The sequence below is a fragment of the Choloepus didactylus genome, chromosome 12 (genome assembly GCF_015220235.1).
Source record: "Choloepus didactylus isolate mChoDid1 chromosome 12, mChoDid1.pri, whole genome shotgun sequence".
Lineage (NCBI taxonomy): Eukaryota > Metazoa > Chordata > Mammalia > Pilosa > Megalonychidae > Choloepus > Choloepus didactylus.
The window spans coordinates 24,964,721-24,985,363 of NC_051318.1; the positions used below are offsets into that span (position 1 = coordinate 24,964,721).

General features: G+C 39.5%; 1 protein-coding gene across 5 annotated transcripts in view; it reads left to right on the forward strand.

Annotated features, from left to right (window-relative positions):
- CARS2 (cysteinyl-tRNA synthetase 2, mitochondrial) overlaps positions 1-20,643 on the forward strand; it is a 116,260-nt gene that overhangs the window by 23,578 nt on the left and 72,039 nt on the right. For all 5 annotated transcript variants that reach the window (XM_037800651.1, XM_037800653.1, XM_037800654.1 and 2 more), the window contains one exon: positions 10,711-10,840. In XM_037800651.1, the coding sequence (XP_037656579.1) occupies positions 10,711-10,840 (130 nt within the window). The remainder of the gene's footprint in view (positions 1-10,710; positions 10,841-20,643) is intronic.

The window sequence follows — 20,643 nt, forward strand, 5'->3', positions numbered from 1 at the left end:
GTAAAAAAATGTTAATACATTGATATGTATCATTTTAGAAGTGGTATTTTTTTAAAAAATGTTTTTGTTTTTACAATAACATAACAACATAAAACAAACACCCAGCTCAGTGAATTATGGCGACTAAGCCACGTGGGCACCCCAGGCCCTCCATATCCACTGCCCTTGCCCAGCCCTTCCTGCCCACCTCTTACAGGAACCGCCATCCGAACTGTTGGGGTAACCACCTCCTTACCTGTTTAAAGTGGTTTTATTACACAAGCATGTATCCATGCTTAGCCTTACATGTTTTATATTCTTTAGAATGTTTTTTAATCTGTGGATTCCTTCTCCATACTCGTTCCCCTTGCACTTTATGGTGAAGAAACATTTGTTTTACAAAGTTCTCTCAGTTGAGATTTTTCTAATTCTGTTCTCATGGTGGTGTATAACATTTTCCTCTGTCCTGTGTGGTTTTTGCAAATTGGTAGTTTAATCTGGAGGCTTAATCAGACTCTGAATTTCTCGTGAAGACTACTTTATAGATGGTGTTGTATTCTTCATCAAAAGACACGTAAGGTTTGATTGTCTCTTTTTGTATTATCAGCCCTTGATGTTATAGGCTTAGATCCTTAATCGCAAGAAGGTGCACAATTGTGATATCCCAATCCTATAATTTCTTCATTTATTTGCCAGAATGCTTTTATGTAGACAGATTGCTATTTGGGTACCCACAGGAGCAGTTTGAATAGAAAAGGGGAGGATAAATGCTTGAGTCTTTTCCTTTATTTGCCAGTTTTAAAAATAGGCTTGGTTTCCTTATCATCCTTGAAGGTAACCAATTAGTTTTTTTTTTTTTAAATCGTAAGGACACATGGACGTAAGCATACTTGCTATATTTCAGTTCATTGCCATTATTTTTATCCTTACTGATCCTCAGATTTTCCCTTCTTTTGCCAATGGAAGGTTCTTTAGGTTGGCTCCCAAGTCCTTTAAACACAATCTATTAGTATTCAATAGTTTTGTTGTCATCTATCTGATATGGCAGGGTTTTCCTGGCCCATGTTATACATTTTCCACCTCAAATTTGGAATAAATAGTTTTTCCTGGAAGCCCTGTTTGCTCCTTATGGAAATGGTATTTTGAGAGTACAATTTGGGCACCAAGGATGCTCATTGTTGCAATCAGTCATTGTTCTAGGCCTTCTCAATGGGCAGAGATAATAAATAAACATACATATGTCTACAAAATAAGATAACACACAAGGTCATGTGAATAATCAAATTCAGGACTACAGGAATTTACTTAACTCTTCTGTTTTACATTTGTTTCTCCTTTTTCCCTATAAGAAATTCTGGTCTGTAAGAATACCACGGGTGATTGAATATCCAATAATATTTCATTTGCTTTATCCACATTACAATCCAGCAGGCTCTGATTAACACTGCACTGCCACCAACATGATTGTTGAAAACAGTTTAAAAGGTTTTTTTGTATATATATACTCTCCTTGTTTTCTCCCCATTAAAAAAAGTAAATGAACATGTTTACTATGTCTACATTGTCAGAGTGTATAGACGTTACATACTAGCATATTACTCCCTTATGTCACTTAATTAGTCTTGGTTCTACACATAAATATGTTAATGCCCACCACCGGTCTATATGTTGATTTATCTCTGGTTATTTGTTCCTGAAGCTCATTCCCTTCCTTTGGAACAGTACTCCGAATTTTTACCTGTTAATGACAATTTGCTGCCTTTTTACTTGAAAGTCGGTTTGGCTGGATACAAAATCCTTGGCTTAAATTTTCTGTCCATAAGTATCTTAAATATATTATTCCATTTTCTTTTGTCATAATATGTTTTTTTTTTCTTTTGAGCAGAATTTTTTTAAAATTCAGCTTTATTGAGATATATTCACTTACCATACATACCATGCAGTCATGCAAAGCATACAATCTGTTGTTCACAGTACTATTATATAGCTGTGCGTTCATCACCAAAATTAATTTTTGAACATTTTCATTACCACACACATAAAAATAATAAGAATAAAAATTAAAGTGAAAAAGAACAATTAAAGTAAAAAAGAACACTGGGTGCCTTTTCTTTTTTTTTTTTTTTGCCCCCATTTTTCTGCATCCATCCATACACTGGACAAAGGGGAGTGTGATCCCCATGGCTTTCCCAATCACATTGTCATCCCTCATAAGCTACATTTTAATACAGTCGTCTTCAAGATTCATGGGTTCTGGGTTGTAGTTTGATAGTTTCAGGTATTTACTGCTACCTATTCCAAGTCATTAGAACCTAAAAAGGGTTATCTATATTGTGCGTAAGAGTGCCCACCAGAGTGACCTCTTGGCTCCTTTTGGAATCTCTCAGCCACTGAAACTTATTTCATTTCCTTTCACGTCCCCCTTTTGGTCAAGAAGATGTTCTCCGTCCCGCGATGCTGGGTCCAGATTCCTCCCCGGGAGTCATATTCCACGTTCCCAGGGGTATTTACACCCCTAGGTGTCAGATTCCACGTAGAGGGGAAAGCAGTGATTTCATCTGCCAAGTTGGCTTAGCTAGAAAGAGAGGGCCACATCTGAGCAACAAAGAGGCATTCATGAGGAGACACTTAGGCACAATTATAAGCAGGCCTAGCCTCTCCTTTGCAGTAACAGGTTTCCAAAGGGCAAGTCCCGTGATTGAGGGCTCAGCCCGTCAAACCACCAGTCCCTAATGTCTGTGAGCACTTCAGCAGCCATTGAGGTGGGGAAGCTCAACACCCCTGCATTCTCTCACAGCAATGTTCACGTTAGTGGTATCATGTAATATTTCTCTTTTTGTGCCTGGCTTATTTTGCTCAGCATTATATCTTCAAGGTTCATCCAAGTTGTCATATGTTTCACGACATAGTTCCTTCTTACTGCTACATAGTATTCCATTGTGTGTATATACCACACTTTATTTATCCACTCATCTGTTGAAGGACATTTGGGTTGTTTCCATCTCTTGACAATTGTGAATAATGCTGCTATGAACATTGGCGTGCAGATATCTGTTCGTGTCACTGCTTTCCGATCTTCCGGGTATATACTGAGAAGTGCAATCGCTGGATCGAAGGGTAACTCTATATCTAGTTTTCTAAGGAAATGCCAGACTGTCTTCCAGCATTTGTAGTTCCCTGTTTGTTTTAATGGCAGCCATTCTAATTGGTGTGAGATGCTATCTTGTTGTGGTCTTAATTTGCATCTCTCTAATAGCTAATGAAGCTGAACATTTTCTCATGTGTTTCTTGGCCATTTCTATTTCCCCTTCAGAGAACTGTCTCTTCATATCTTTTGCCCATTTTATAATTGGGCTGTCTGTACTATTGTCATTGAGTTGTAGAATTTCTTTATATATGCAAGATATCAGTCAGATACATGGTTTCCAAAAATTTTTTGCCATTGTGTTGGCTGCCTCTTCACCTTTTTGACAAATTCCTTTGAGGTACAGAAACTTCTAAGCCTGAGGAGTTCCCATTTATCTATTTTTTCCTTTGTTGCTTGTGCTTTGGGTGTAAGGTCTAGGGACTGACCTCCTAATACAAGGTCTTGAAGATGTTTCCCTACATTATCTTCTAGGAGTTTTATAGTACTGTCTTTTATATTGAGATCTTTGATCCACTTTGAGTTAATTTTTGTGTAGGGTGTGAGATAGGGGTCCTTTTCCATTCTTTTGAATATGGATATCCAACTCTCCCAGCCCCATTTGTTGAAAAGACTGTTATGTCCCAGTTTAGTGGCTTTGGGGGCCTTATCAAAGATCAGTCGGCCGTAGTTCTGGGGGTCTGTCTCTGAATTCTCAGTTCGATTCCATTGATTGATACATCTATCTTTGTGCCAGTACCATGCTGTTTTGACTACTGTGGCTTTATAGTAAGCTTCAAAGTCAGGGAGTGTAAGTCCTCCACTTCATTTTTCTTTTTTAGAGTGTTTTTAGCAATTCGAGGCATCTTCCCTTTCCAAATAAATTTGATAACTAGCTTTTCCAAGTCTGCAAAGTAGGTTGTTGGAATTTTGATTGGGATGGCATTGAATCTGTAGATGAGTTTGGGTAGAATTGACATCTTAATGACATTCAGCCTTCCTATCCATGAATATGGAATATTTTTCCATCTTTTAAGGTCCCTTTCTATTTCTTTTAGTAGAGTTATGTAGTTTCCTTTGTATAGGTCTTTTACATCTTTGGTTAAGTTTATTCCTAGGTACTTGATTTTTTTACTTGCTATTGAAAATGGTAACATTTTCTTGAGTGTCTCTTCACTTCTTTCATTTCTAACTTAGAGAAACATTACTGACTTATATGCGTTAATCTTGTATCCCGCTACTTTGCTAAATTTGTTTAGGAGCTCTAGTAGCTGTATCGTCGATTTCTCAGGGTTTTCCAGATATAAGATCACATCATCTGCAAACGATGACAGTTTTACTTCTTCTTTCCCAATTTGGATGCCTTTTATTTCTTTGTCTTGCCGGATTGCCCTGGCTAGCACTTCTAGCACAATGTTGAATAACAGTGGTGATGGGGCATCCTTGTCTTGTTCCTGATCTTAGAGGGAAGGCTTTCAGTCTCTCACTATTGAGTACTATGCTGGCTGTGGGTTTTTCATATATGCTTTTTATCATATTGAGGAAGTTTCCTTCTATTCCTACCTTTTGAAGTGTTTTTATCAAAAAGCGATGTTGGATTTTGTTGAATGCTTTTTTAGCATCTATTGAGATGATCATTTGCTTTATCTCTTTTGATTTGTTAATGTGTTGTATTACATTGTTTGATTTTCTTATGTTGAACCATCCTTGTATGCCTGGAATGAACCCCACTTGGTCATGGTGTATGATTTTTGAATGTGTCTTTGGATTCGGTTTGCAAGTATTTTGTTGAGAATTTTTGCATCTGTATTCATTATGGAGATTGGCCTGTAGTTTTCCTTTTTTGTGGCATCTTTGCCTGGTTTTGCTATTAGATTGATGTTAGCTTCATAAAATGAGTTAGGTAGTGTTCCATTTTCTTCAATGTTTTGAAAGAGTTTAAGTGAGATTGGTGTCAGTTCTTTTTGGAAAGTTTGGTAGAATTCCCCTGTGAAGCCATTTGGCCCTGAGCATTTATTTGTGGGAAGTTTTTTGATGACTGATTGGATCTCTGTGCTTGTGAGTGGTTGGTTGAGGTCTTCTATTTCTTCTCTGGTCAGTCTAGGTTGTTCATATGTTTCCAGGAAATTGTACATTTCTTCTACGTTATCCAGTTTGTTGGCATACGGTTGTTCATAGTATCCTCTTATAATTTTTTTAATTTCTTCAGGATCCACAGTAATGTCACCTTTCTCATACATTGTTTTGTTTATATGGGTCTTCTCTCTTTTTGATTTTGTCAGTTTAGCTAGGGGCTTGTCAGTCTTGTTGATTTTCTCACAGAACCAACTCTTGGTGTTATTTATTTTCTCTATTGTTTTTTTGTTCTCTGTCATTTATTTCTGCTTTAATCCTTGTTATTTCTTTTCTTGTACTTGGTTTAGGATTAGCTTGCTATTCATTTTCTAGCTTCTTCAGTTGCTCCATTAGTTCTGTGATTTTAGCTCTTTCTTCCTTTTTAATGTATGCATTTAGTGCTATAAACTTCCCCCTCAGTACCGCTTTTGCTGCATCCCATAGGTTTTGATATGTTGTGTTCTCATTTTCATTTGTCTCTATATATTTAGCAATTCTCTTGCTATTTCTTCTTTAACCCACTGATTGTTTAGGACCGTGTTGTTTAACCTCCAGGTATTTATGAATTTTCTAAGTCTCTGATGGTTATTGACTTCTAAGTGTATTCCACTGTGGTCAGAGGATGTGCTGTGAATAATTTCAATTTTTTAAAATTTATTGAAGCTTGTTTTATGTCCCACTTATGGTCTATTCTGGAGAAAGTTCCATGAGCACTAGAGAAGAATGTGTATCCTGGTGATTTGGGATGTAATGTTCTATACATGTCTGTTAAATCCAATTCATTTATCAGATTGTTTAGGTTTTCAGTTTTCTTATTGGTCTTCTGTCTGATTGATCTCTCTATAGGGTTGATCTATATATAGGAGAGAGTGATGTGTTGAAGTCTCCTACGATTATTGTGGAAACATCCATTGCATCCTTCACTTTTGCCAGTGTTTGTCTCATGTATTTTGTGGCACCATGACTGGGCGCATAAACATTTATGATTTTATTTCTTCTTCTTGAATTGCCCCTTTTATTAGTATGTAGTGGCCTTCTTTGTCTCTCATAACCTCCTGGCACTGAAAGTCTATTTTATCTGAGATTAATATTGCTACTCCTGCTTTCTTTTGCCTGTAGCTTGCATGAAATATGTTTTTGTATCCTTTCACTTTCAATTTCTTTGTGTCTGTGTGTCTAAGATGAGTCTCTTGCATGCAACATATTGATGGTTCATATTTTTTTATCCATTCTGCAAATCTATATCTTTTAATTGGGGAGTTTAATCCATTTCTATTCAACATTATCACTGTGAACACATTTCTTGAATCAGCCATCTTATCCTTTGGTTTATGTTTGTCAGATATATTTTTTCCCTCTCTCTCTTATTGTCCTTTAATGAGCCAGTATTGAATCTCTTTAGTACTGAACCTTTCTCCATCTCTCTCTCTCTCCTTTCTTTGTTTCTCTATCTGTAGGGCTCCCTTTGGTATCTGAAGTAGGGCAGGTCATTTATTAGCAAAATCTCTCAGCATTTGTTTGTCTGTGAGAAATTTAAGCTCTCCCTCAAATTTGAAGGAGAGTTTTGCTGGATAAAGAATTCTTGGTTGGCAGTTTTTCTCTCAGATTTTTAAATGTGTCATGCCACTGCCTTTCGCCTCCATGGTGGCCACTGAATGGTCACTACTTAGTCTTATGTTGTTTCCTCTGTATGTGGTGAATTACTTTTCTCTTGCTGCTTTCAGAACTTGCTCCTTCTCTTCAGTATTTGAGAGCCTGTCAGAATATGTCTTGGAGGGTGTTTATTTGGATTTATTTTGTTTGGAGTTCGCTGGGCATTTGTGCTTTGTGTATTTATGTTGTGTAGAAGGTTTGGGAAGTTTTCCCCAACAATTTCTTTGAATACTCTTTCTAGACCTTTACCCTTCTCTTCTCCTTCTGGGGCACCAATGAGTCTTATATTTGGACGTTTTATTTTATCTATCATATCCCTGAGGTCCATTTCGATTTTTTCAATTTTTTTCCCATTCCTTGTTTGTTCTTTCATTTTCCGTTCTGTCGTCCTCCAGGTTGCTGGTTTGTTGTTCACCTTCCTCTAGTCTTGTACTGTGAGTATCCAGTATCTTTTCAATTTGGTTGACAGTTTCTTTTATTCCCATAAGATCATCTATTTTTTTATTTACTCTTGCAATTTCTTCTTTATGCTCTTCTAGGGTCTTCTTCATGTCCTTTATATCCTGTGCCATGCTCTCATTGTTTGTCTTTAGTTCTTTGAGGGCAGCTTTAAGAATCAAACCTCCCAGGTGTTACTTGAGATTTAAGGCTCCAAGTACTGCGTCTCCTCTGAACTTTTGATTTGGGTGTTTGGATTTGGGTTATCCATATTGTCTGGTTTTTTCATATGCTGTAAAATTTTCTGTTGTTTTTGGCCTCTTGGCATTTGCTTAACTTGATAGGGTTCTTTTAGGATATGTAGGCTAACTCAAAGACTAATTTCTAATTTGTCAGATCTACAGCTTGTTGGTGTACACTTTCTCTAACCAGCAGGTGGCATCCACGAGCCACCTATTCCCCTCAAGCTAGTTCTCCCCAACTTTGTTTTTGGTGTGTGGGGGTCTGATTCTTGTGGGGTCCAGTTGGTGCACCAAGTTTCAGTGTGTTGTTGGTGCTGTCCTCCCTGAATGTGGGGCGTGTGTCTGAGTGGTTAGGGATGGAGGGCAGCTTTAAGAATCAAGCCTTCCAGGTGTTCCTGGAGATTTAAGGCTGTTCCAAGAGTCTAAACTTTCAGTTCAGTCTCGCCACAGATTGTCCCTGCCGCTAACCTCCAAGTCCTTGGTATTGGCGTATGGTCCCTGGGATTTCTGAATGGGTCCCTCTTCCAAGCTGTGCCCTCCCAGGGCCTCTGCTGAGGGAAGGCTGTGCTACATCACAAGTGCGTGCCATCCCTCAAGGGAAGTTCTGGGCTGCCAGGCTGTGTAGGGGCGTTCCCAGCCTGCTGAAAGGATGGCTGTATGGGGTGTGTTAATTTTCCCCTTTTTGCACAGCTCCGCCTTCCTAGTTCTGGGACAATTAACTGTGGGTGCACTAAAGGCTATTGTCCACGCCTGATACTGTGGCGTGTGTGCGTGATGCTGGAAACACTTCCCTTCACACTGGGTTTTTTGGCGCTTTTCTGGGCTGTGGCACTGGCGCGGAACAGGAGCTTTCCCAGCCTGCCGGGAAGATGGCTGCAAGGGGTGTGGTTATTTTCCCCTTTTGGCTGACCTCTGCCTTCCTTGTTCTGAGACAATTAGCAGCAGGTGCGCGAAAGGCTATCGTCCACGCCAGATATGGAGGCATACCTATAGCCCGTTCCTGCCGCGCATCACTGTGTGGTTCTCGCTGCTGTATCCACAGCCACTTTTGGGTTTTTTAAAAAAGAACTAGTCTGACTCCAAACGCCAACCCATGGTTTCCCCACACTGCAGCATGGCTGCTGGATATTCAGTGGCTTACTCATTTCAGAACGCAAACTCCCAGTTTCACCAAGTGTGCGGTCTCTGTGGATTTAGCAGACCTTGTCCAGCTGCTGCATTACTGGAACTGGTGTTCTGGGTCACTTTCTGGCTTTTATCTAGTATTTTTCATGGAGGTGTTTTTTTGCTGTGTCTCTTCTAACTGCTGTCTTGTCATAATATGTTATTGAAGTCCAACGATTATCTAGTTTTCCTTCCATTATGAATGAGTTGTTCTTTTTGCTTGGGTGCTCGAAGGATTTTTTATTTTCTTATTCTTTAAATTCTAGTCACTTTACTAGTAATGAAACAAGGTACGTCCAGTCTGTCCCAGAAAAAGTTTCAGTGTCTGCACACTCACAAAAGTTCAATATCTTTAAATTCATCAATGTTTAAGAAATGCCTGTACCAGTATGCACAGGTGAGCAAGTTATTCCGGAAGGCATGGAGGAGATAGAGTTTATCCCTCCCTGTCGTATGGTGAAGTAGATTTTAGTAAACACAAGGCGACCTGGCCCAGGAATGGACAGCTTCAGAGTAATAGGGACTGGTATTCTAGCTCAGAGTGTCTTTCTTTTTGGTCACAAACAGTGTCACCTGGCTTGATCTTGCACTTTAGTCATTCCTGTTCTTCCCTTTAACCTGGATCTAAAAAACATCTCTTCCTTCAGGGGTGTTTTACTTCCATCGAGACTATTTAAAGACAGTCCCTACAGAGGAGTTCCAGAAATGCTTTGAGTATTACTAGAAAAAGTAAATCACCTTACATGAACACTGCTTCAAAGGGCTACTGTTGTACTGCATGCATACATTCTAATCCTGCAAGTAGAAAAGGGAAGTCATGTTCCACACACAGAAATGTGGAAAGAAAAGTGTATTTTAGGAAATGTGATTCTGCTTTAAAGTCATATTCATATTGGTGGTGCATTTCTTATCACACCAAGCACCTTCACTTCTCTTTGTCCCCGTCCATGCTGTCCCTTCCACCTGGAATGCTTGTTTTCCTCTTTTCTGTTTGCCAGGTGAACTCCTATTCCCTACTTCATAAATTTGCTCTGGTATCTGCCTCTGTGAAGCCTTGCCTCAGGGAGTCACTTCTTCAGTATAACTTATGTTCTTTGTTTATGCTTTGGGACTATTGGTTTATGTGTTTATCTTGTTCACTAACCTGTGAGCCCTGGAGGGCAGGGCCTCGGCCTTACTCATCACTCTGTGTTTCATGCTTGGCACATGGCATGTGCTCCCTAAGGGCTAAAGGTCCTGAACTGATCTGAGCTTCCTCATTCCCGTTATTGCATTTCCAGCACTATGTACGTGATATGGAAGACAGGGATAATCAGCATATTGACAGTTGAGTGGCATTGGCTTGAATATGAACAACCAACATTAAAACTGGTATACTATTTGTCTTAAATGAGATGGGAAATCCCTTTAAAGACCAGGTATAATACATTCTAAAAGCTATACAAGTTCTCTAAAGTTTCTTTGATTTTGACTTTGATATTGAATCCAATAACTTTAAACACCTCATTTAACCTTCCTCTTCTGAATTTTTTTTTTTTTTTAATGTGATTAATGCTTTTTGGTAGTTTCCTTTCACTACATATGACTATTATCTTGTTTGCAAAAATCACTCTGCAACTCACAGTTACAGATCAATATAGCTCTCTCACAAAACAGAATAAGGAAAAATGAGAATACTCATTGCAGTATATTCCTCAGAGGCAAGCATCACTTTTGTGCATTTGAAATCTTTAGTCCTTTATTTAATTCACTGAAAGCGGCCCTCACTGTTGATACACCTTATGCTTCTGGCACATTTCAGATAAAAGTACTTGGTAATAATTCCATCTGCCTTGTGGGGACAGAGAAAAATATGTGAATGAGAAAATGTGAAGATACTTAAAAGGATGAACAGAATTTTTGGAATGTGCTTCTTGTCATCTCAGTTTCAAGGGAATATTTGTTTGTTTCCTTCTTGTAAATTTTATCATGCTAATTAATCCTTTTTATTGGCAGCTGATTCTGACAAACGGCATGCCACTGACTTTGCCCTGTGGAAGGCAGCTAAACCCCAGGAGATTTTTTGGGCATCTCCTTGGGGAAATGGAAGACCTGGCTGGCATATTGAATGTTCTACCATAGCAAGGTAAGATTTTCGGAAACCTTTATGTGTTTTATATTTGTGTTAAATTTCGAGGAGTGCGTGATTTCGTCAGCAGAGGGTATAGATGTAAGCAAGGTTATTCTAAGAACCAATGCAACAATGTAGGTTGTTTGAGAAGAAAAATGAGCACTAGAGTATGACTAGCTGTAATAAGTAAAACAAAACAAAAACCATGACACATTCATATTTCAGCACTTCCTCTTTTCAGTAGAAATGGCTGCTTAGTAGCTCAATTCTTGATTTCCTAACACATAAAAGCAAATACCAGGTTTACTTTGATTTCTGTTCTGTGGTGGATTTAGGAAAGTGTTTGTTGAGGAACACAGAGCATCACCAGAAAGGAGTCCACCCTCACGTGAGACCCAGCTCTTAAGTCCTCTCCAGGAGAGCAGAACCTCCCTTTGACAAACAGGATTCTCGGGCACTTTCCATGGACAAATGACTATTTGAAGACTTTATTTTTATCTAGTCTGTCAGTCAACACACCAACTCCCTGTGCTTCCCCTATATCCTTACCACCAGCCCCCTCCCCAAAGCTCGTTGTTGATCAAATCCCATCTAGCATCCTCCATCAGTTTTCACTTTCCTGACTTGTGGATCTTCAAACTATCCCTTTCTACCACCTCTTTCATCTCAGGCAACAAGTATGCATGAGACCTTTCTGTATTAGAAAATCTCCAGTCAAACAAAGATCCTGTTTTATGATCCTGATTTCCCCTCTAGCTACCATCTTATTTGCCTTCTTTTCTCAGTAAAGCTTCTTGGAAAAGTACTCTCTTCTCACCATCTGTACTTCCTTCTCACCACTTAACACTGTCATCTGCTTTCATTCCCAGTCATCACCACTGAACCTGCTCTCCATGAGGTCACCAGTGACCTCATAGTCAGTGGCCAGCAAAGGATGCTGCTCAGTCCTGTGCAGTTTCTGTGCTAGACCTAATACACACTGCTTCTGGAAGGTCTTCTCTCCTTGGCTTCTGTGGAACAATTTTCTTCTGCTTTTCTGCATCTTACATGAACCTTCTCCATCTCCTTTGTCATCTTCTCTTTAGAGTGTTCCTTAAATATTGTCACTCCCTGTGGTTCTGTCCCTGGCCAAATTCCCCCTTTCAATTATGTGCTTCTTCTGTGTTATCCCTCTTTTCCTGGTTTTAAATGCCATGTTTATACCTGGCCGATCCTCTGACATGTGAGTCCAGCTGCATGGTAGGCAGAGACAACTGGATGCTGCAAAGGCACCTCAAAATCAGTATCGCTAAGCTAATTATCAATTTTATTTGGAAGGGTAAGGGGACTCAAATAGCTAAAAACATCTTGAAAATGAATGAAGTGGGAAGTATCACACTTTTTGACTTTAAAGCATATTACAAAGCTGCAATGGTCAAAATAGCATGGTACTGGCATAAAGATAGACCTTTTCATCAATGGAATCAAATTAAGAGTTCAGAAATAGACCCTTAGATTTATGGTCAATTGATTTTTGGTAAGGTTCCTGATCTAGTTTACTAATGCTGCTCTTAGGCAAAACGCCAGAAATGGATTGGCTTTTATAAAGGGGGTTTATTTGGTTACAAAGTTACAGTCTTAAGGCCATAAAGTGTCCAAGGTAAGGCATCAATGATAGGGTGCCCTCACTGGAGAAATGCCTTTGGCATCTGGAAAACCTCTGTTAGCTGAGAAGGCACATGGCTGGCATCTGCTTGCTCCCAGGTTATGTTTCAAAATGGCGTTCTCCAAAGCATCAGCTTTCAGTGGGCATCATCAAAATGTCTGTCTCAGCTGCAGCAGCAAGCTCCTTCTGTCTGAGCTCTTATATAGGGATTTAGTAAACTAATCAAGTCTCATGCTGAATGGGCAGGGCCACACCTCCTTGGAAATTCTTTAATCAGAGTTATCACCTACAATTGGGCGGGTCACATCTCCAAAGAAACAACCTAATCCACAGGTTCCAACTTAATAAATGCTAATACATCTGCCCCCACAAGATTGCATCAAAGAACGTGGCTTTTTCTGGAGACATAATATATACAAACCAGTAGAACTCCCAAGCCCGCTCCACTGGGACAGAGCAGTCTCTTCAATAAATGGTGTCGGGAGAACTGGATATCCGTAACCAAAAGAATGGATGAGGACACTTATCTCACGCCCTATTCAAAAATTATCTCAAAATGGATCAAAGACCTAAATACAAGAACCAGGGCCATAAAACTCCTAGAAGAAAATGTAGGGAAACATCTTCAAGATCTAGTTATAGGTGGTAGTTTCTTAGCTTTTACACCTTAAGTGCAAGCAGCGAAAGAAAAAATAGATAAATAGGCCCTCCTTAAAATTGAATATTTCAGTGCTTCATAAGATTTGTTAAAAGGGTGAAAAGGCAACTGACTTAGTGGGAGAAAATAGTTGGAAACCACATATCTGATAAGGGTTTGATATCCAGTATATATAAAGAAATCCTACAACTTAAGAATAAAAAGACAAACAACCCAATTAATAAATGGGCAAAGGACACAAATAGATGTTTCTCCGAAGAGGAAATACAGATGGCTAAGAGGCACATGAAAAGATGCTTAGCTTCACTAGCTGTTAGGGAAATGTCAATCAAAACCACAATGAGATACCATCTCGCACCTACGAGAATGGCCGCTATTAAACAAATAGGCAAATGCAAGTGTTGGAGAGGACATGGAGAAATTAGTACACTTATTCACTGCTAGTGAGAATATAAAATGGGGTAGCTGCTGTGGGGGACGGTTTGGCAGTTCCTCAGGAAGCTAAGTATAGAGTTGCATTGCAACTGGGAAATCCTGCTACTTGGGATGTACCCAGAAGATCTGAAAGCAGGGATGCAAACAGACATTTTCACACTGATATTCATAGCGGCATTATTACAATTGCCAAATGATGGAAAGAGCCCAAGTATCCATCAACAGATGAGTGGATAAACAAAATGTGGTATGTACATCAGATAGAATATTATTCAGCAGTAAGAAGGAATGAAGTCCTGAAACATGTGACAACATGGATGAACCTTGAGGACATTATTTTGAGTGAAATAAGTCAGATACAAAAGGGCAAATATTATATGAGCTCACTGATATGAACTAATTACGTGTAAACTCCTAGACATAAAATCTAGAATATAGGTTACCAGGATATAGAATGAGGCGACAGAATGGGGAGCAGTTGCTTGACGTGCAGAATGCTTAACTAGGGTGAACTTAAATGTTTGGAAATGGACAGTGGTGACAGTAGCATGTTATTGTGAGAATAATTAACAGTGTCAAATGGTGTGTGAGTGTGGTGGAAAGGGGAAGTTTAGAGTCATGTATGTCACCAGAAGAATAGTTGGAGGTTAAAACATGGGAATGTATAACATAGTGAATCTTCTGGTGGACAGTGTCTGAGATCAATTGTACAAATATAAAGAAGTTTTTTCATGAAATAGAGAAGATGTACGACACTATTATAAGGATTTAATAATAGGCGGGTGTATGGGGAAAATATACCTGTTGCAAACTATGAATTATAGTTAATAGTAATATTTTAATACTCTTTCATCAACAATAACATATGTACCACACCAACACTATGGGTCAATAATATGGGGGGATAAGGAGTATGGGATATTTTGGGTGTTTTTAATTTTTATTTCTTTTCCAGGGTAATGAAAATGTTCTAAAATTGATCATGGGGCTATATGCACAACCACATGATGATACTGTGAACCAGTGATTGTATACTTTGGATTGTTTCTATGTTGCGTGAATATATCTCAATAAAATTGCATTTGAAAGAATCTAACAGAGAAAAGAAAAAAAGAAAATTATAGGCAAAACACACTCATTAACGTGAACATCGATTTAAAAAAAAAATCTCTAAAGTTGAATTCACCTTTATCTTCTCCCATACTTGCTCCTTTTCTTGTATTCCCTATCTTAGCTAGTATCTGCCCAGTCATTCAAGATAGAATTTGAAAGACATTCTACAGATATGCTGTCCACTGTAGTCACCTCTACTCACACATGGCTATTTATTTTTTGTTTATTTTTTGCCTTTTTTTGTATTTTTTTAATACAGTTTTACTGAGATATATTCACATACCATACAGTCATCTGTGGAGTACAATCAGCTGTTCACAGTACCATCATATAGTTGTGCATTTGTCACCCAATCTATTTTTTTGAACATTTTCCTTATACCAGAAAAAGTAAAAATAAGAATAAAAAATAAAAGTAAAAAGATCACCCAAACCACCCCCCCATCCTATTTTTCATTTAGTTTTTGCCCCCATTTTTCTAATCATCCATCCATACACTGGATATAGGGAGTGTGACCCACAAGGTTTTCACAATCACGCTGTCACCCCTTATAAGCTGCATTGCTATACAGTCGTCTTCGAGAGTCAAGGCTACTGTGTTGCAGTTTGATAGTTTCAGGTTATTTATTTCTAGCTGTTCCAATACCTTAAAAACTAAAAAGGGTTATCTATATAGTGTGTAAGAGTGCCCACCAGAGTGACCTCTCAACTCCATCTGTAATCTATCAGCCACTGAAACTTTATTTTGTTTCATTTTGGCCAAGAAGAAGACCTCAATCCCATGATGTCAGGTCCAGATTCATCCTCAGGAGTCATATCCTGCATTGCCAGGGAGATTTACACACCTGGGAGTCAGGTTCCACATAGGGAGGAGGACAGTGAGTTCACCTGCTGAGTTGGGTTAGCTGGAGAGAGAGGGCCACATCTGAGCAACAGAGAGGTACTCAGGGGGAGACTCTTAGGCATAATTATATGCAGGTTTAGCCTTTCCTTTGCAGTAATGAGCTCCATAAGGACAAGTGCCAAGAGAGAGGGATCGGCATACCAAAATGTCAGTCCTCAATGCTTGTGAGATCATCAGCAACAATCCAGATGAGGAAGTCCAACACTTCTGCATTTCCCTCCGGCTCCTCGGGGGCCCTGCATATATATTTTTATTCTCTGCCCAAATTACTTTGGGATATGTCGCTATTTCACACTAACCTGTACAAACCTACCAGGTCTCACTTCCTATTCAAAGGTCCAAGTAATTATGATATTTGAACAAACTGTATGAGTTAAATTGTTTAGGAAATATAGATTCTGTGTCAACTAAACGTCTCTTCCCTTGGTCTCACATGGAAGTTGAAGTTTTAAAACACAGGGGAGAACCTAAGATGGCGGCTAGGTGAGACAGGGCAAAAAAACACCTCCATGAAAAATACTAGATAAAAGCTAGAAAGTGACCCAGAACACCAGTTCCAGCAATACACCAGCTGGACATGGTCTGCTAAATCCACAGGGACTGTGCACTTGGTGAAACCGGGAGTCTGCATTCAGAAACGAGTGAGTGAGCCGGCTGAATGTCTGGCAGCCGCGCTGCAGTGTGGGGAAACAGTATGTTGGCAGTTGGAGGCGGACTAGTTCTTTTTTAAAAAAACCCAAAAGCAGCTGCAGATACGGCAGCAAGAACCACACAGTGAAGCACAGCAGGAACGGGCTGGGCAAACGCCTCAATATCTGGCGTGGAAGATAGACTTTTGTACACCTGCTGCTAATTGTCTTGGAGCGAGGAAGATAGAGGTTAGCCAAAAGGGGAAAAAAACCATTCCCCTTGCAGCCATCTTCACAGTGGGCTGGGAACGCTCCTGCCCGGCACAGGCACCACAGCCCAGAATGCACCAAGGGACCCAGTGTGACAGAAAGTGTTTCCAGCAACACGAGCACATGCCACAATATTGGGCGTGGACAATAGCCTTTAGTGCACCCACAGCTAATTGTCCCAGAGCTGGGAAGACAGAGCTGTACGAAAAGGGGGAAATTAACATGCCCCATTCAGCCATCGTTACAGCAGGCTGGGAACCCCCCTGCACGGCCTGGTGGCCTAGAACTTACCTTGAGGAATGGCATGCACTTGTGACGTAGCACAGCCTTCCCTCAGCAGAGGCCCTAAGAAGGGCATGGCTGGGAAGAGGGACCCACTCAGAAATCCCAGGAACCATAGGCCAATACCAAGGACTTGTGGGTCAGCGGCAGAGACAATCTGTGGCGAGACTGAACTGAAAGTTTAGACTCTTGGAACAGCCTTAAATCTCCAGGAACACCAAGGAGGTTTGATTATTAAAGCTGCCCTGCCTCCCTAACCGCTCAGACACATGCCCCACATTCAGTGCGGCCAGCACCAACAACACACCCGAACTTGGTGCACCAATTGAGCCCCACAAGAATCAGACCCCCCACACACCATAAAGACAAAGTTGGGGAGAACTGACTTGAGGAGAATAGGTGACTCATGGATGCCATCTGCTGGTTAATTAGAGAAAGTATATGCCACCAAGCTGTAGATCTGACAAATTAGAGACTGGTGTTTCAATAATGCTTCATATCCTAAAAGAACCCTGTCAAGTAAAGCAAATGCCAAGAGGCCAAAAACAACAGAAAATCTTAAAGCATATTATACAACCAGATGATATGGAGAACCCAAACCCAAATACCCAAATCAAAAGATCAGGGGAGACACAGTACTTGGAGCAATTAATCAAAGAACTAAAGACAAACAACGAAAGCATGGCACAGGATATAAAGGACATGAAAAAGAGCATGGCACAGGATATGAAGGACATGAAGAAGACCCTAGAAGAGCATAAAGAGAAAACTGCAAGAGTAAATAAAAAAATAGATGATCTTATGGAAGTAAAAGAAACTGTCGACCAAATTGAAAAGATTCTGGATACTCATAGTACAAGACTAGAGGAAGCTGGAAAACAAATCAGCAACCTTGAGAAACATAGAACGGAAAATGAAAGAACAAAAGAAAGAATGGAGAAAAAAATCAGAAAAATCGAAATAGATCTCAGGAATACGATAGATAAAATAAAACGTCCAAACTTAAGACTCATTGGTGTCCCAGAAGGGGAAGAGAAGGGTAAAGGTTAGAAAGAGTATTCAAAGGAATTGTTGGGGAAAACTTCCCAAACCTTCTACACAATATAAACACACAAAGCATAAATGCCCAGCGAACTCAATCCAAATAAACCCACTCCAACACATATTGTGATCAGACTGTCAAATACTGAAGAGAAGGAGCAAGTTCTGAAAGCAGCAAGAGAAAAGCAGTTTACCACATACAAAGGAAACAACAGTAAGACTCAGTAGTGACTACTCAGCAGCCACCATGGAGGTGAGAAGGCAGTGGCATGACATATTTAAAATTCTGAGAGAGAAAAATTTCCAACCAAGAATACTTTATCCAGCAAAACTCTCCTTCAAATTTGAGGGAGAGCTTAAATTTTTCACAGACAAACAAATGTTGAGAGATTCTGCTCATAAAAGACCTGCCCTACTTCAGATACTAAAGGGAGCCCTACCAACAGAGAAACAAAGAAAAGAGAGAGAGGTATAGAGAAATTTAACAGACGTATATAGAACATTACATCCTAAATCACCAGAATACACATTCTTCTCTAGTGATCACGGAACTTTCTCCAGAATAGACCATATGCTGGGACATAAAACAAGCCTTAATAAAGTATAAAAAATTGAATTTATTCAAACCACATTCTCTGACCACAATGGAATACAAATAGAAGTCAATAACCATCAGAGACTTAGAAAATTCACAGACAACTGGAGGTTAAAAATGAGGGGGAGATGAAAATATTCCTGGATAATCAAAAGCTGAGGGAGGGACTTCATCACCAGTAGATCAGCCATATAAGAAATGCTAAAGGGAATTGTGTAGGCTGAAAGGAAGGGACACTAAACAACTGACTGAAACCACATGAAGAAATAAGGATTTCCGGTAAATATCACATGGTAAATATAAATACCAATACTACTGTATTTTTATTTGTAACTCCACTATTTACTTCCTACAGGATCTAAAAGACATAAACTGTAATGATAAATCAGTGGTTTTGGACTCAGTATAAAATATGTAATTTTTGACAAGAACTACATAACAGTGGGGGAATGGAAGAGTATAGGAACATAGTTTATGTGTCCTATTGAAGTTAAGTTGGTATCAAAGAAAGCAAAATTGTTATAGATTTAAGATGTTAAATTTAAGCCCCATGGTAAACACAAAGAAAGTATCAGAGAATATGATCATAGAGATGAAAAGTAGAGTATGGGTTACGAGAAGTGGGGGAAGGGGCATTGGGGAGTTAATAAGAAATGAGTGTAGGGTTTCTGTTTGGGGTGAGGGGAAATTTCTAGTAATGGATGGTGGGAAGGTGATGGCATTGCAACAATGTGAACTGATTAATACCATCTGAGGATGGAGGAGAGGAGGCTCAAAGGGACACAGTTGGGACATAAAAAAATGAAATATCGAGTGTAAGCTTTGTATCAATGTTGAGTTTCTTGAACTTCTTAGCTGTGCTTAACATGATTGCATAAATGAATGTTCTTGTTCTATGGGAATTGTATATGTGAATTATAGTGTTTGTTCAAGGATGTGTGCAGCTAGCTCTCATATGTTCAGAAGACAGAGCAATAGATGATGGATAATAGATAGGGAGGGAGGGAGGGAAAGAAAGAAACGGTGGTGTGACAGGATTTTAAAATTGGTAGATCTGGGGTATCAGTGGAGGGGGGTTGGGGTATGCTGGAGTTCTGTGTATGGGGTTTGTATTGTTTTTGCAACTGTTTTTGTAAGTTTGAATTTATTTCAAAATAAAATTCAACAAAAAATGAAAGAAAAAAAAAACACAGTATCGTCCTTTACCCTTTGGCCCGATTTTCCCTAGTCATCACTAGATCTGCTTCAGTCATATCTCTAACTGAAGTCTGGACTCTTTTTCAGCTTTTTCAGCAGTTGCTGTATGCGCTAATACTGACATTCAGATCTGCCAAACTCTAGCTCTGAGTTTCAGGTGTCACACAGATACCCAAAGTTCCAGGGATCGATAAGATTATACACAAAGGGATCAGCATCTCAGAATCTGGAGATAGCCATTACAGTTCAGGAATAGATGTGACTGCTGTAAGAGCTTACAATTTAGGGACCATTACAGTAAGCATTCCCCTAATAAGCTGTGCTCTAAGATTCAATTATAAGTTTACACATTGTAGTTAGTCCATATTGGTGAGGCATTATAGTGTTTGCCTTTGTTTCTGGCGTAGTTCACTCAAAATGCTGTCTACAGGATCCGTTCACCTCGTGTTGCGTGTCTCACAGCTTCACTCCTCGCGGTTGCTCAATATTCCATTGTATGCACACACCATATAGTTCACCATTCTGTTCCTCAGTCAGTGTACCCTTAGGCCACCTCCACCCATTGCAAATCATGAATACTGCCTCCGTAAAAACCAGTGTGCAAATGTCCATTCATGTCCCTGCTCTCAGATCCTCCAAGTGTGTGCCCCCTAATGAGGTTGCAGGACATTATGGCTCCCACATACTTAGCTTCTTGTGGAACCACTAGACTGTCCTCCAGAAAGGCTACACCATTCTGCCTCCTAACCAACAGTAAATATGTACATCCCTCTCTCCATGTTTTCTCCTGCATTTTTATCCCTATTTATATTTCTCTCTACCATTTTATAGAGCTATATTCACATACCATACAATTATCCACAGTGTACAATCAGTTCACGTTATCATCATATAGTTGTGCATTTATTACTACAGTTAGCACTTGAACATATTACTATGAAAAAAAATTTTTAAGCAAATAATAAGATAAAAATAAAATGTCATACAATACAATGTAATAATAGGGTCAGACAACAACCGCATTATCAAGAATCCCATAACCCTCCCTTA